At 36.5% G+C, this 16,706-nt stretch overlaps 1 protein-coding gene across 4 annotated transcripts in view; it reads left to right on the forward strand.

Annotated features, from left to right (window-relative positions):
- LOC136029117 (platelet glycoprotein 4-like) overlaps positions 1 to 16,706 on the forward strand; it is a 96,661-nt gene that overhangs the window by 35,072 nt on the left and 44,883 nt on the right. For all 4 annotated transcript variants that reach the window (XM_065707194.1, XM_065707195.1, XM_065707196.1 and 1 more), the window contains exon 2: positions 1,900 to 2,055. In XM_065707194.1, coding sequence (XP_065563266.1) covers positions 1,930 to 2,055 — 126 coding nt within the window. In that variant the 5' untranslated portion in view covers positions 1,900 to 1,929. The remainder of the gene's footprint in view (positions 1 to 1,899; positions 2,056 to 16,706) is intronic.

The raw sequence follows: 16,706 nt of genomic DNA on the forward strand, positions 1-16,706 counted from the left end.
CTTTTGCTTGGAAAATATTTATTAAGTCTAGGTTTGTTGGCAGGTCACTTTAGGAATGGAGGGGACCTCGGAGTTGTGGTCTACCCAAAATTCTTAATATTCCCAAGTTTTCGGGAACTTAATTTTCAAGTTATCAAATAAAATTCGTTTTCTTATCATTGCCACCCCTCACCCCCGATAAAATGCCTTCATATATGCCTAGTTCTAATAATTTGCCCGCTCCGAATCCAAGCTTGATTTTTATTTGTCATGAGTTTCCTGCATTTTTTATATGTCATCTGCATTTTCTTCTTTTGACCGATTTACCTCCGCTCGCCCAATAGGTGCATCCTTCTGATTGAATCCTTTGAATTTTTACACCAGCTTTGTTCTTCTACGAAACTCCTTACCCTAATAATTATTATACGTTAAGTAAATATATTAGGATTAGGATATAAGCTTATCCTAACGATTATCCAATAAGAATGTTGCCTCTCTAGTGGGAAAAACCGTAGTGATTTATGGGCTCAAGACGGATAATTTTCATTGGCTACTTCCCCCACTCACAACACAAAAAATTAGATTAGTCTTTTTTTGTTTCTTAAATGTTGACAGTTTTCCAACTATCCGTCATTTATTAATCAATTCACTTACAAATTGCTCTGTAAGATCACTTACTAATCATACATCAAATTTGCCAAGTATTTCAATGACTATAAGTTCAAACCTTACATATTTAAATAATTTTGTCTTTTGAAAATTGACCATTCCCCTTTAACTAGAGATGCATAGTATGACATTTCTCGACTTCGCCCTGCACATTAAGCGTGGATTAAATTGCACTGTTGACTGAACATGCAGAAGAACTTATGGTTGTTGTTTATTAAAGGAACATACCCAAGAAGTGAACTTAGCTTAGTCCTAATGAAATATAATCGTCATATGACGAGCAGTTAATACAATAATATAATTTAGGCTATATATTTGCACATTAGGGGGTGGGGCAAAGTATTTGGACAGTGACCTTAACCTACCATAACCTAACTTTACCTAAGCTAACCCCCAATCCCCCCTAACGTGCAATTATATAGCCCAAATTGTAACCGGTTTTCTGAAATCTTACTTAAGTGGAATTTTGAGTGTGTGTTTCGTTTTATTAACAAGTTCCGAATTCGTTTTTAGTGTAGGGGCAAAGTTTTGGAAGGAAGGGGCAAAGTTCCAAAGTGCGATAAAACCGAAAGATTGCACATTAGGGGGTGGGGTAAAGTATTTGGACAGTGTCCTTAACCTACCATAACGTAACTTTAATTAAGCTAACCCCCAATCCCCCCTAACGTGCAATTATATAGCCCAAATTGTAACCGGTTTTCTGAAATCTTACTTAAGTGGAATTTTGAGTGTGTGTTTCGTTTTATTAACAAGTTCCGAATTCGTTTTTAGTGTAGGGGCAAAGTTTTGGAAGGAAGGGGCAAAGTTCGAAAGTGCGATAAAACCGAAAGATGTATGAGCAATCACAACAAAAGGTATCAGCACTTCGCAGTTTGAGGGAGGGGGACTTCCTTAAAGCTTCATTCTTGCGTAAGTGTCAACATGGGATTGTTATAATTTTGACAGGAACTGACATCATAGCAATGTTAATCGCTACATGACAAATGATGATTTGGATAAATGTATCCAGGCCGAAATTATGTTATTCATGCAACGCATCTCCTTCCTGTTAATGTGCCAATGTGGGATTGTTCTTTTTTTGCCAGGAACTGACATCATAATGATTTTAATTGCTACACAACAACTACACAATAGAGGGCGATGTGGATAAAAATATGTATTACGGCTGACATTATGAAATCCAGGCAACGCATCATTACTAATAATAGACTTTGTGAATCAATTCTTTAATTTAAGTTTACTCCTTTTCAGGTCATCTACAAGTTCGAGGAGCATAAGATAATGGGTTGTTGCACCTTAAAATGTGGTGGAATTACCAGTATGGTACTAGGAATAGCAATACTTTTAGCTGGAAGCATTGGAGGTTTTGTTGGATTTCCAGCACTATTTAAAAGCGAGGTTAGAAAGGTAAGAACAAATCAAATATAATGCTTGGTCTTCAACTTAAATCATACGTGCGACTAATATATTTGATATAGCATTATCATTGAACTATATTAATCGGCGACTTCATACAATTTTACTTAATATTAATTTAAAAGCAAAATTTTCAAAAGTGAGTCTTAAAATAAATGATACTTTTGTATTATACCACCAACCCTGAAGTTTAAGCTGTGTAAAACTCGAGAACAAAAAGTTTATCTATCTGTGTTAAGAAACAATCAGCTTACGCTCAGTGGAAACCAGGTGGCGGGTGATAGAATACATCGAAATTATATAATTTCGGCTATATATTATCATATTAGGATGGGGGTAGATTATTCCTCCCCCTAATGTGCAAATATGTAGCCCAGTTTTGTTCCTAAAATATTATATTTCACCATGTTTTGGTATTTTTTATTAGGATCGACCTAACTTCACTTCTTGAGTGTTGGCGGTATAATACATAAGCACCAAATGAATTACGGAGCTATACTAAACCGAAGACGAGCAGAAATAAAGTCATAGAGTAATTGAAGTTACCAACTTCAAATACTACCAACTACCAAACTAAAAAAAATACTACCAACGAGTATATGAGACCAAAAACGAACAGAAATCCCAATGAATACTCAAGTCAAACTTGAGACGAACAAAAAGTACCACAAACAGGAGTAGGACTAACACCCAGAGCGTTCCAAAGCCAGAGCATCATTTCAGATCCCCTTCTCCAATGCTCTCTTAAAGTTTTAACTCGATCCCTCAAGTCATTCCCGTAATATTGTAAATAATTCCTGTTAAAAAAAAAAAAAAAAAAAAATCCTGTGCATATAGCGGGTTTTGATTTATACGGCACTTTTGTCGTTTTCAGAGTAAATTTTTGTACTGTTTAAGGCTTTGGAAATCTCGAAGAGCTTGCTCGAAATACAACTAAAGAGGAACAAAAAGTTTCAAGACAATTTTCAGAACCTTCCTCCTCCCCATTCACAGCAAAATGTGTGATTTTCTTGCCCAAGAGAACGATATCTTAAGGGTTTGAGCTAATCAGAAACCGAGGATCATAGATACTCTCCCTCTCTATTATAAAACCTGTTTAAACAATGCGCAACTTGCATATTTTACAGCCCTTGCCCCGGGGCTCAGGGGATCATGTCATCCCTGGAAGCATATTGATTGCACCTTTTTACCATTTTGAACAAAACAGCTATCTTTGAATTTAAATTATCTTTGAGCTAAAATTTTGAGTGGATGCCTTTTGTGGTTAACCGGAGGGAACAGGTAGCTTAAAAGGGTACGGGAGGGGGACTGGTTGCCCTGCTACAATTTTGACGCTTAGGAAGGGCACTAGAACTTTCAGTTTCCGATCTAATGAGCTCTCTCCAAAGTTTCTGTCACTACTCCTTCCATAGGGGATGGCCTGGGGAAAAGAAAAAAACATAGAAACTACATCGCTCTTTACTTAGGCTTAAAAAAGGTAGTTTTTATAACAATTTATTCTTCATAAGAAGTAGCTTTTTATGGTGATTCTAATTATGTATAATGCATTAAGTTTTAAATTACCCATAAAAAACTAGGAGCCTGAGAAAATTTGCCCGACATTTGAAAAAGGGGCAAAAACACCCTCGCATGGGCAAGTGATCTAAATGAAAATTACATCATCAAATTCAGCATATAGGAAAACTCTATTGCAGAGGTTTCAAGCGCCTATACATGCCAAATTTTGTATTTTTTCAACGGAGAAGGATCTCGGGTGCGTGTTTATTTATTTGTTTTTGCTGTTGTTTTTTTCTCTGGGTGATCATTCCGAACCAATTGAGTAAAAATATCGAGAGAATACTCATTTGATCGGAAATTAGAACTTATTGTCCCCATTTTAAGTAGTAGAAAAGATTGTGCCACAACAAAGTGATGTTTTCTGCCAGACATATAGCAAGAATTTTGCCCCAAAGAGGGCCAAAAGTGATCAATTGAAAAATTTGATTGGACTTGGGAGCATCGATTTTTGATTATCGAAAAATAAAATATGGAGCTTCCCAGTTTTAGAGACAGCAATACCGCGCAATGGCTGCATTTGTTTCTCAAGATGCATTCGTTTGAAGTTGATACATTTGGGGGTCTGGGGCGTAATTTGCTATGGAGCAGGGGAGGCAACTGTCCCCTCTAGACGTCATCTTGCCTCCCCCCAGATTTCTATCTGCTCTTCCCACTGAAATTTAGTTTCTGCAAAAGATCTTGTCAAAACTAAGATAATCCTGGATAATTCAAGTATCCAGAGGTTAGTTTTTTTTTTAGTATATATTTCCCCTTATGGTACTATAAGGCTCATTTCTCTCTCTCATTTTTACTTGATTTGGAAAAATTGGCTCCAACTTTGCCCCCTTCCCCTGCAGGATTTTAACAAAATTCCGCTACTGTTTAAGGGATTGCTAAGGTTATAAACAAGGACGTGTGAGCAATTATGTATCATCTAGTACAGATGGACCAGTCAATCTTTTTTAGGTGGGGGCCTGAAGCTTCAATACTGCATTTATTACCCGAATTTTCCAATTTTGGTGAGCCCTCAGATAAATGTAGGCGTTTTTTTGGGTGATTGCTTCCCTCTCATTGCAGAGAAATTCCTCTGTTTAACATGGAATATTACACTCACATGCCTACCTGCATAAAAACGTGGAATTGGCTGGCGGGACACCGTGAGTGCCACCAGGAATTTTTACAGGATGGGGGTGTGCCACCAGGAGCTCTGTTTTTACCGAATTATAAAGGGGAATGTCTCTCATTTTCCTTTTTTCAATGTCTTCTTGTTTCCCACGGGTATTGCCCCCCTCTCCTTGGTCGCCCCTTGGGCGTCCAAGGGAGACATACCTATAAAAAAATCCTTTGAAGAATTTTAATTGACAGATGATGATTCTGTTATTCATTTTGATTTTTCAGGCTTCCCTCATTACAAATGTTTGGAGTGATACAATTGTTCAGGGAAGAATATCGTTCTTGACGTATTGTCAAACTAATATTAATCATGAATGTAAAAAATGCATTGAAAGAAGGGGTATTAGCCTCCCTCAAATTTAAGAGAGTCTCTGATTAAAACAGTTCGTAGTAACAAACCTTGAGAGACGATACAAAATTTTTATTAAAATAATATTTAACAACAAAATATATTATTTGTGATTTTCTAATAATATAAAAATTAGTTTTAAAGCCACTGAACATGAAATTTTGCATTTTCTCAGAATTACAAACTGAACACCAAAAAGTAGGATATTTATGTAAATTATGTAAATGAATTCAACATGTACGAGAACCCGAAAGACACTGCTGACGAAATATGACGAAATATAAAAGCATGGTTATGCTTACAACCATCCATAGTTTGTAGTCGTTGACTATTAAAAAATATTTCATTCGAATATAAATTAAAAGATTCTAACATTTTGGCCCGTAGTTTCTCCTGAAAAGGGACAAGATTTTCGGCCCAAGAAGGGATAAAGTACTATGGAGCAAAAATAAAAAGAACCATTAAAAGGTTAGTAATGCAGTATCCCAGTGTCAAAGGCCGTACTGGCGTGCTGTATACTATTTGTGCCTGAGCATAAATGCACTTTATAAAAGCGAGCCGTTGTTACAGACCGCTTATCTAATAACACTAGCAGCTAATGGGTATAGCATAGTTGTGCAATATCTAATAGGGCTACGGCCAATGGATTGTCTTACGGGTTGGGAGTATGAATGTATATATATATATATATATATATATATATATATATATATATATATATATATATATATATATATATATATATATATATATATATATATATATATATATATATATATATATATATATATATATATATATATATATATATATATATATATATATATATATATATATATATATATATATATATATATATATATACTAGCTGTTGGGGTGGCGCTTCGCGCCATCCCAACACCTAGTTGGTGGGGGCGCTTCGCGCCCCCCCCCCCAAGCCCCCACGCGCGCGTAAGTCGTTACGCGCCATATTAGTTACGCGCCATTGTAGTTGTGTCCCTATGTCCCACCTGTGAATATAGATATATATATATATATATATATATATATATATATATATATATATATATATATATATATATATATATATATATATATATATATATATATATATATATGTATATATATATATATATATATATATATATATATATATATATATATATATGTGTGTTTTTAACTACGTAAAACTTGCGAATATACAACATTCTTTGCTGTCCCATCGTCTGTGCATATAAATAGATTGTCAGGTTTACCGACTCTTGAACATGCAACGCATAATGGTCCATGGGAAAACAATCCGTATTCAGATCTATACCTCATGATTCTATTGATTGCCCTTGAGCTTTGTTGATGGTGATTGCTAATCGACCATTTCCTTTGTTGCCGTCATCATTTATATATCCCCCTGTGCCCCCCGGCGTCCCCGTTGTAGTTGTGTCCCTGTGTCCGGGTCGTCATTTATATTCCCTGTGTCCCCGTCGTCATTTGTGTCCCGGTGTCCCAGTCTGTGATTTCTATTTGAGTGTCCCGGGCGTCATTTATATTCGTCAGGATATTGTAGGGCATCGTAGCATCGATGAGTTTAAGCAATTCTTGTCAACTGATTGTTTCGCCTATAAAGAATATTATCTCGAGGTAAGAACTGATCACCGACCACAACGATTGCCACTTTGTTGATAGTTGCGTATCAGGAGGCATCAATTCGATTGCTGTTTTTAAGCAGAAGCACTAAATTATTATTTTTGTGGAAAAGATGATATATATAAATATATATATATATTTTCTTTTTAGTTTTTTTGTAGTTTTTACCTTTTTTAGTTTTTTTCTTCTTTTGTATTAATGCTAAAGCCAAGGTTCAAACCTGGAGCCTCTCGGACCTAGAACCTGAAACATAACGCTTTACCAACTCAGCTACTTCGGCGTGAATACATTCGTTTTGAGCAGCTTCCTCGGGTGTTGCCATTGTAGGTTCTTCAGTCATTTTACAATTAGAAATTTCTCTTTCAACGGTCTTCTTACAATTAAAAATTTGTCTTTGAACGATATTCTTAAATACCTGTGTCCTGGTCGTCATTTATGTTGCCTGTGTCCCGGTCGTCATTTGTGTCCCGGTATCCCAGTCTGTAATTTCTCCTTGAGTGTCCCGGTCGTTATTTATATTCCCTCTCTCCCGGTCGTCATTTGTGTCCCGGTCTGTAATTTCTCTTTGAGTGTTTTTTCTTTTTAGTATTTTTTAGTTTTTTACATTTTTTCTTTTTTCAGTTTTCTTTTTCTTCTTTATTTTTCAGCTTCACTATGAAATACATATCGCCGAACCTTTGTTTTTTTAACTAAAATCTGGTAGGCATTGATGACCTTATCCAAATCAAGATCCCAAACCCAATCATCATCGCTATCATTTTCAGTTTTGATATGTTTTGATTCTCGCTGTCCAGATGGATCTTCATCTAACTGCGCGGTTTTGCGTTCTTTAGCCTCAAGCCTGTTTCCTTGCTGTTCTTTTGATTCCTCGGCACGCTTTCTTTTCTGACTTTCTCTATCAGCAGCAAGTTTTTTGGCATAGACTCTTTGAGCATCTTCATCGGCTTTTGCCATTGTAAGTTCATCAGTCATTTTAAACTTAAACATTAATAGATTTCTACGTGAACATATATGTCTTAAATATCTTTAATGACGTCACCGTCATAGCAAAAATGACGACAACTAACGTCATGACGCCAGTCGACACAGAAACATGACGTCACCTGATCCACAGACAGACAACTTATTTTTATATATATAGATAGATATACTTCTAAAATTGTCAGGTAATTTTCTATTTTGAAATAAAAACTAAAAATTATTGCTCAGACAACATAAATATTTTTGATATTTACATAATAGCTTTAGTGGTTCTAGACTGAAAACTAAATATGCTAATCAAATTGGGAATTGCAATCTTTTAGGTTGAAAAGGCAGATCCATTGGAATCATGAGAATGCGTGGAATAAGAAAAGCCTCACCCTCAAAAGGCCCTGTCAAGATTGTTGACTCTATTACGTTATAACAGACATAACACGTCATTTGTGTCCCGGTGTCCCGGTCTGTAGTTTCGTTAGTCGACAAACATGACGTCAGACGACAAACAATTTCATGACGACATACAGCTCAATCCTTATAATGACGTCAGTCGACAAACATGACGTCAGTCGACACACAAACATGACGTCAGTCGACAGACAGACAAACAACTTATTTTTATATATATAGATATCTATCTATATAAAAATAAGTTGTCTGTGTATGTGTGTGTGTGTGTGTCGAGTGACGTCATGTTTGCGTGTCGACTGACGTCATGTTTGTCGACTGACGATATTAAAGACCGGGACATCGGGACACAAATGACGACCGGGACATAGGGAATATAAATGACGACCGGGACACTCAAAGAGAAAGCGACCGGGACACAAGGAATGTTCGATTAGCAATCACCATCAACAAAGCACCGGGACACAAATGGCGACCGGGACACAGGGAATATAAATGACGACCAGGACACTCAAAGAGAAATTACAGACCGGGACACCGGAACACAAATGACGACCGGGACAAAAATGACAACCGGGACACAGGGAATATAAATGACGACCGCGACACTCAAAGGGAAATTACAGACTGGGACACCGGGACACAAATGACGACCGGGACACAGGGAAACGACAACAACGGGGACGCCGGGTGGCACAGGGGGATATAAAAATGACGACGGGGACACAGGGAATGTTCGATTAGCAATCACCATCAACAAAGCTCAAGGGCAATCATTAGAATAATAAGGTATAGATCTGAATACAGATTGTTTTTCCCATGGGCAATTATATGTTGCATGTTCAAGAGTCGGTAAACCTGACAATCTATTTATACGCACAGACAATGGGACAGCCAAGAATGTTGTATATTCGCAAGTTTTACGTAGTTAAAAATATATTTATATCTATCTATATTCACAGGTGGGACACAGGGACACAACTACAATGGCACGTTACCAATAAGGCGCCTAACGACTTACGCGCGCGGGGGGGGGGGGCTTGGGGGGTGCGAAGCGCCCCCACCAACTAGGTGTTGGGGTGGCGCAAACACTATAGTTCCTTTCGGACGATTATACTTAATTTTGAAAGAAAATGCTCTAAATGAGGTTTTTTCTATAAAAATTTTCCTGCAAAAGCTAAACTTTTCAAACAGTACGTCGTAACGAACTATAAGTAAAGAGTGATATGGCTCAATAGTAACCAAAATTCTTAAGAGACAGAGTTTTGATAACAAAGATCATATCAAAAGAATCGAATTTCGATGCTTATTAAAATATACTATTCATCAAATTTAATGCTACCCATCAAAAGTTACGAGCCTGCCCCAAAACATCAAATTATCTTAATGAAACTGAGACCACCAGATTCAGCATAGCAGGGATCCCTGCTGTAGAAGTTTCAAGCTCCTATGTACCAAAATGTGGAATTTGCTTTTTTTTTGTCGGAAGAAAAATCACGGTCGCACGTTTAATTTTTCCCCAAGGGCGATCATATCGAAAAAGTGATCGTAGAAGGTCGGGAGAGAGCTCATTTGATTGAAAATCAAAAGTTCTGGAGCCTTTTTTAAGTGACCAAAAATATTAGAGGGCATCTAGCCCCCCTTCCACTCTCATTTCACCCCAAAGTTGCCCGATAAAATTTTTGTGATAGCTTTTTTTCAGAACAGTCGAAAAAATCTAGTAACAATGTCTTGAGGATGACTTGAACCCCCACTGTCGTCGGGAGAAGGGCTGTAAGCTATGAACTTTACATATTGTTCACATATAGTATTGTTTATCGGGAAGTACATAGACATTTTTCAGGGGAGATTTTTCTGGTGGAGGGGAGGGGGGTTACATTGGAGGATTTTTCTATGGAGGAGTTTTTCGTGGGGGAAGGGAGTTTTCTATCGAGGTCATACGGATTCCCATTATTATTTAGGAAACGATCAGAAATTAAATAAAAGAAGAAAAAAAAAAGTTTTTTCAGCTGAAAGTAATTAGCAACATTAAAACTTAAGACGAACAGAAATTATTACGTATATGAGGGGGTTCACCGTTTCCTCGATACCTCGCTCTTTACGTTAAAGTTTGATTTTTTCGTTCCAATTATTTAAGAATGACTCCTGAATCACAAAGGCCGTTTAGTTAGAAAAATAAAATCTTTTAAAAGTTCAAAAGAAACTTTGTGTCTTTGTTGCCCTTGCCCTTATAAATAATTAAATAAAAAAACAAGTTTTCTCTACTGAAAGGAGAGAGAAACATTAAAACTTAAAACGAACAGAAATTATTACGTAAATGAAGGGGATTGCCCCCTCCTCAACATCTCGCTCTTTACGCTAAAGTTTTTTTAGGACTTTTAAAAAAAAGCTTCTTATTGTTCTAATTAAATGACCCTTGTGTTTTCGGAGTTGTTCTTAAGGAATTGGGACGAAATTCAAGTTTTAGCGTAAAGAGTGAGGTGTTGACGAGGGGGCAATCCCCTTCAGATACGTAATAATTTCTTTTCGTTTTAAGTATTAATGTTGCTCCTTACTTTCAGTTGAAAAAACTCGTTTTTTATTTAATGTCTGATCGTTTTTTTAAATAATGACAGGAAATCGGGCCCCACCTCCACGGAAAAACTCCCTCCCAACGAAAATATTCTCCAGACAATTAAATATCGGTTGAAATTTACCCCTGGCAATTACCCTTAACAACTCCATGCGTAAAATTGAGACGGAAAAGAGAAAGCAAGACATGTAAAAATAATTTTGTTTAGGAATTCTGGCAAATTCCCCCGATGTATAATTTCCCTTGACAAGCTTACCTCCTGGAAACTTCCCTCCCAGTTGGAAATTCTCTCGTGAAAAACCCGAGCAGAAAATCCCCCCCCCCCCAAACAAAATGTGAAAATACTTCCAAATAACAAATAATATGGGAACAATAGGGAGATTTTATAACTTAAAGACCTTTTTTATGGGGTTGTGGGGGGGGGAGCGGTATAATGTTACATCCAAAGGCTTATTATTGGGTCTTTCAATTATTTTGAACCAAATGGCTATCTCAAAATTTTGATCAGACAATTTTGGGAAAAAAGGGGCGGAGGAGAGGGCGTAGCTGTCCTTCAATCTTTCTGGTAACTTAAAAAGACCCCTAGAACTTTTAATTTCCGCCCGAATGAGCCTTTTCACTAAATCCTAGGACTACTGGGTAGATAAAACCACCCGTGGGGAAAAAAAAATCAAAAAATCTTTCTTTTTTCTGGCAAAAGAAAACAACAAAATTCAACATTTTGCAAACAGAAGCTTGAAATCTTTAAAATAGAGTTTTGTGATACGCTGATTCTGGTTCTGGTGATGTGATTTTCATTAAGATACATTAAGATACTTTTCATTAAGATGACTTTTAGGGTGTGTTTTCCCCTTTTTTCCGAAATTAGGCAAAATTTTTGAGGCTCTTAGCCTTTATTGGTTAAGACTAAGCAGTACTTGTGTATTATTCAGGACACACTCAATAAGTGAAGTTAGATACCCCTTACCAAAGGGATACTTATGTATTATTCAGAACACACTCAATAAGTTAAGTTAGGTTCTTTCGTGAAACAAACTACGATGCAGGTACATTTTATGAGAAAATCCAGTTTCATAGCCACAAAGACAAAGCTCAATTTAGTTTGCTACGCATAGCGATAGAAGATAGTGTCTGAACATAGATTTTGAAATGAAGATTTGGAATTTTCCAAAGACTGAAAAAGAGGCAGTTATATTTTTCCAGGATAAGGGGGTGTTGCCCATAACAAAATAGTGCGTAATGGACACAACATAACCTTATACTTTTACGAGAAGGAACATTTAGGTTAGGTTTACTTAATTAAAATGTTCCTGCATAGTAGTTTGTTTTACGAAAGAACCTAACTTCACTTATTGAGTGTTTTCTGAATAATGCACAAGTACTGACTAAGCTTATTGAAACTTATATCTTTGAAATCAGCATAATACGCCAATTCTTTTGATATATCTATTGGTATCAAACTTTCGTTTTTTTTTAGAGTTTCAGTTAGTATTGAGCCGAGTTGCTCTTTATTTTCAGTTCGTTACCACGGAATGTTTGCTTTCAACATAGCACTATTAAACTTTAGCCTAAGAGAGGTGAGATAAGCAAAGGGTAGTCCCCCTCATTAACGGAATAATTTTTGCCCATTTTAGATTTGAAAGTATTATTTACTTTCATTGAAAAATATATGCTGTTTTATTTTGTATTTGCTTTTCAACATATTTCGATCAATGAATCATGTATAGTAGTACCAACGTTTTTTTCTGAAAATTACTAAAGATTTTCGTTAATTGGCAGAATAATATTGGTCGAAAAAAATGTGCAGAATGGTTACATCCAAAGAGAAGTTACAAGAAAGCAGTTGAAAGCAGTATCATTACATCTTATAAGTCTTCAAGGATAGTATGCAGTCAAAGCGGCGTCAAGCTGGCAGTTGCAAAACGACTATTGCGTTAATATACAAGTTGCGTAAAATTGTTGCTATTACTGATCAGCAGCAACTATGTTGTGTAAGCGGAAGTACGCAGTAACACTCTACGTTGAACAATCTATAGTCAATAGCAAGGGTTCTTGACCCTTCTGTATCCTAGATATTTTTTAGGAATACTAACATAATGGGCAAAATCTCTAAACTATTCGGCACACTTCGAGGTGAGCACATCCTTGATTGAAATTCATGTGAAATGCATCAACTTCATGTGGTCTGATGCACGCTTCTAATATTCAAACATATAGCCAAACAACGAAATCATTGTTGTCTTTTCAACCGAGTAATTCATATATTATAATCAAAACCAGTATTTATTTTCTTTAAGAATATTTTCCATTTTATTGTTTTACTTTTTTTGCCGACAGTACAGTCCTGTTTTTTGCCTACACAAAGCAAACTCGCACACACGTTACAGCAATTACTTCTTCTCGTACTTCTATTGACAACTCATTACAGTCGGAAGCCGCCTGAGGCCAAATGAGCTGCAAACGCTTCTCCTCCACCTCAGTCTGTTAAAAGCTTCACTCTTTATACCTACCAGGAAGTTCCAATTTCCTTTAATACTTTCTTATATCCCTCCCCAACTATTTTGTGATGATCTGTGAAGGGGGGGGGGTCCTTATTTCTTCAATTATTTGAATAAAATACCAAAAAAAGTATTTTTCAAAATCTACGGGGGTGCCAAAGATCTAGGGAGATGTTTTTTATTTCTTTTTGACGTGCCAAGTTTATCTTCCATAATAAACGGTTTACCACAACCTTCTAGGAAGGCGATGGAGACTTAGAAATACATGCATAAAGATCTCGCTCTAAACAAAGATAATGTGGATATTTTTACAAACCCCATTTAAGGTAAATTAATACAAAAAGATTAGGCTTACATTTTTTCTCATTTTAAAACGAGATTAATTAGCCGTGTTAACACCATGGAGGTCAGCAGACATGCTGTAGTAATCGCGAGGCAAAGAATTATCGCGAGGCCAATCTAATTTATGAATGGTTTTTCATTCGTTTAGCTTTTTTTGTTCAGGTACCTCTCTCCCATTTATTTCAAAATGTTAAGTTTTGTTTTCTTCTATATATAGCAAATGCTTTGGAAAGATCTAAAGCACAAGATCTTTCGCTTGTTTTCTTCATTATTAAAAAAAATTGTTGTCTTCATTTTTTTGTGAAGCAAGCACAAGATCTCCGCAAAAACTTTTTTTGTCAGATGAATAAAATACTTTTCCGTAATCTATAAAATTGAGGACAAAAGAGGTGGAATGACGCAGATACTTCTCAATAGTTAATCAAAGAGTGAAAGTCTGCTCACCGCATCCTCTTCTTTTCTTAAGACCACACTCTTCTTTTCTTAAATTTGTCTCCACAGTATCTCGTAGTCTTTACCATTATGCAAAGTAATTTGCTTTCCCTTCTTCAAAGATCATGTTCTTTATCTTCACTATCCAGTTTCTAACCTCGTAACCACCATCAAAGGCTCATTAGCCACATTATTACGTCCAACTAAGGACTTATTACTATTTAAAGCCAGCAGAAAAAAACCAAGTGACAGACAAAAGGGCTTTCAGAGAAGAATGTTCAATGCAAATGAATTATTTCCAACGCTCTCCCTCCGTACAAAATGCTGTGATGTTCAGAAAACTTCTGCTCTGCACTTGCAATTTTGTGGGGCAGCGCAAATAAACTTGAAAATCGTAAGTTCTACAAAATTCTCGTCACTGTACTTAAATAGCAACGAAGACCACATTGTCTTTCGATCAGAAACATCAAGAACAAAAAGAACAATGGGGAATTCTATTTGTAAGACAATGGGATTCTAATTTGAATGAATTTTTCTTCTTTTATTTCAAGGGATTCCCTTGTTTCACCTCACTTTATTTATCAGTCCTGGTTGAACTTCTCTGAAGGAAGGATGCTGGAACTATTTTAGAAATAGTCATTTTAGCTTTAATGGTCGTATGTAAGTCTCTTTAGTTGTCTGCTTAGGACGATCCCTGGACGTAGGGGCAAAATATTCATTCAAATTAGAATTCCACTGTCTTACGAAAAGAACTCCCCATTGTTTTTCTTGCATTTGATGTCACTGTACTTTCTCGACGAAGAGAAGACCGCAGTGTCTTTTAAAGAATCCTCCCCAAGGGTAGTACCTCTCGTTTTCTTCCACGAAGTGAACACCTCAGGAGGCGATTTCATTTCTAGTCTCGTCCCTTTTTGCTTCGGACTTTCTCATTAGGTTGGGAAAACTCTTTTTCCGCTACAATGGTATTAGGATTGTCTAACAAGACTATGACTGCTAACAGTATTGCAGGGTAGCCTCAAGAACTGGTACCCCTTAAGAGCAATATAGCCTATTAAAGTGCATAGTACTCTACACAGTCTTGATTATTGTGTAATGCTTGAAGTTTATAGTCACCTAAGAGCCGCGCTAACTTAGGTGGCACTAGTACTTCGCTTATAACCTACTAGTATTTAGATGTTGAGGCTGAGAAAAAATTTTCCTAACCTTTCTGTTTTCTCTGTTCTTTTTGTTGGTTCTTAATTTCTTCCATGCTAATAGACAGAATTACATCGAATAGAACTCACTGCACTGTCTAAAAAGTTTACTTATAGCCATTGTTTCCAGCCTTTCGCTTCTCTAGCAGACCGTCACAGAAGAAGAGGCACAATCCTAGCCCCAGTTCGAATAGTATAATACAAAAAGGTTGCTTTTGACAAATTATTTTTTTTTTATTTTCATACTTTAAAATTGTTTTCCAGGTCAACACAGAATGCTATCGCACTTTAGTGCGACTTTTCCTTGGAAAGTTGGACTTTCCATAGAAAAGTGGGATTTTCTGTGTCGTACGTACTAAAGTGCGACAATGATCAAAGAAGCGCAACAAAAACTACAAAAGTGCGACGCTTAGTAACCCTTCTTTTCGTCCAGTGCTCGGTGTGAAGTGCCTTCTCTTGTAGATATACTAAGCGTTTTGAGTTTCTACATATTAAACGTTTGCTTTCGGCCAACAATGGTACTAGTTTTGCTTGAAGACAAAATTTAGTACGTTATCTGGACCTAGAGGGCCCAATCCTAAGAAGATCTGCATAGCCCACTGGACATTCAGAGAGAAGTGGTTGATACAGTCAAGGATGATACTTTTGCCATCAACAAAGTCTGAAACTTCTTTGGCATTGTCATCAAGAGTTGAAATCAAAGTAAAGGTTTTTACCAGAGTGTCATCGTTTTCCTAAGAATCTTAGGTGGCAGTTCCCTTGGCCTGAGGAGAGGGGGCAGACTTCACTTTTGACGATGGATAGCCTACTTGACATGCCTCCTCCAACTGTTTCCTGAAGTGTTTTGGAGGCAAGTGGAAATATTCTCCATAAATAGGGTTTGCAATTGTTGAGTAGCACAAAGGGTATCACTTAGGGACTTAAAGAACTATACTTGATCTTCCTTCTTTTAATGCAAAGGTAAGTGGCTCTGTTTGTTCTGCTTCGCTCTAATAGCCTTCTTTTGGTTGCTGGTTAATACAGGTTTGTCTTTGCGTGTTGTCTACACTATCATATGTTTCTGCTAGAATCTGACGTGATCCATTAATATGGCTTCATACTCTTGTAAAAAGCATCCTTGAGACAGGTTTTTTCAAGCTGAGAATGCAACTGTATTCACAAGGCTTTCCTATTCCCATCTTTAATTCGGTTGGATAAACCACTCGCTCTTGATTAGTAAAGAAATCCGAAGATTTTTAGCCTACAAGAGTCACAGTGTTGCTTGCCAAAGCTTTTATTCAGTTTGAACAAGACAAAGCAAGATATTACGAGACATTATACGTGTCACAAGAAATAAGCAATCTGTTGGTCTGTGAATATATATTCAAAAACTAGTTAAAAGTGTGTTTAACTTAATGTTGGATTTTCTAAAAAAAATAATGAGATGCATTTGATGAATGAATATTTTCCCAAAATCGACCCTTCAAAGCGGAAACAAGTTCTTTGCAAAAAGAATACTACTACTACTATTAATAACT

Source organism: Artemia franciscana, chromosome 7, assembly GCF_032884065.1.
Source record: "Artemia franciscana chromosome 7, ASM3288406v1, whole genome shotgun sequence".
In the NCBI taxonomy this organism is placed as follows: Eukaryota; Metazoa; Arthropoda; class Branchiopoda; order Anostraca; family Artemiidae; genus Artemia; species Artemia franciscana.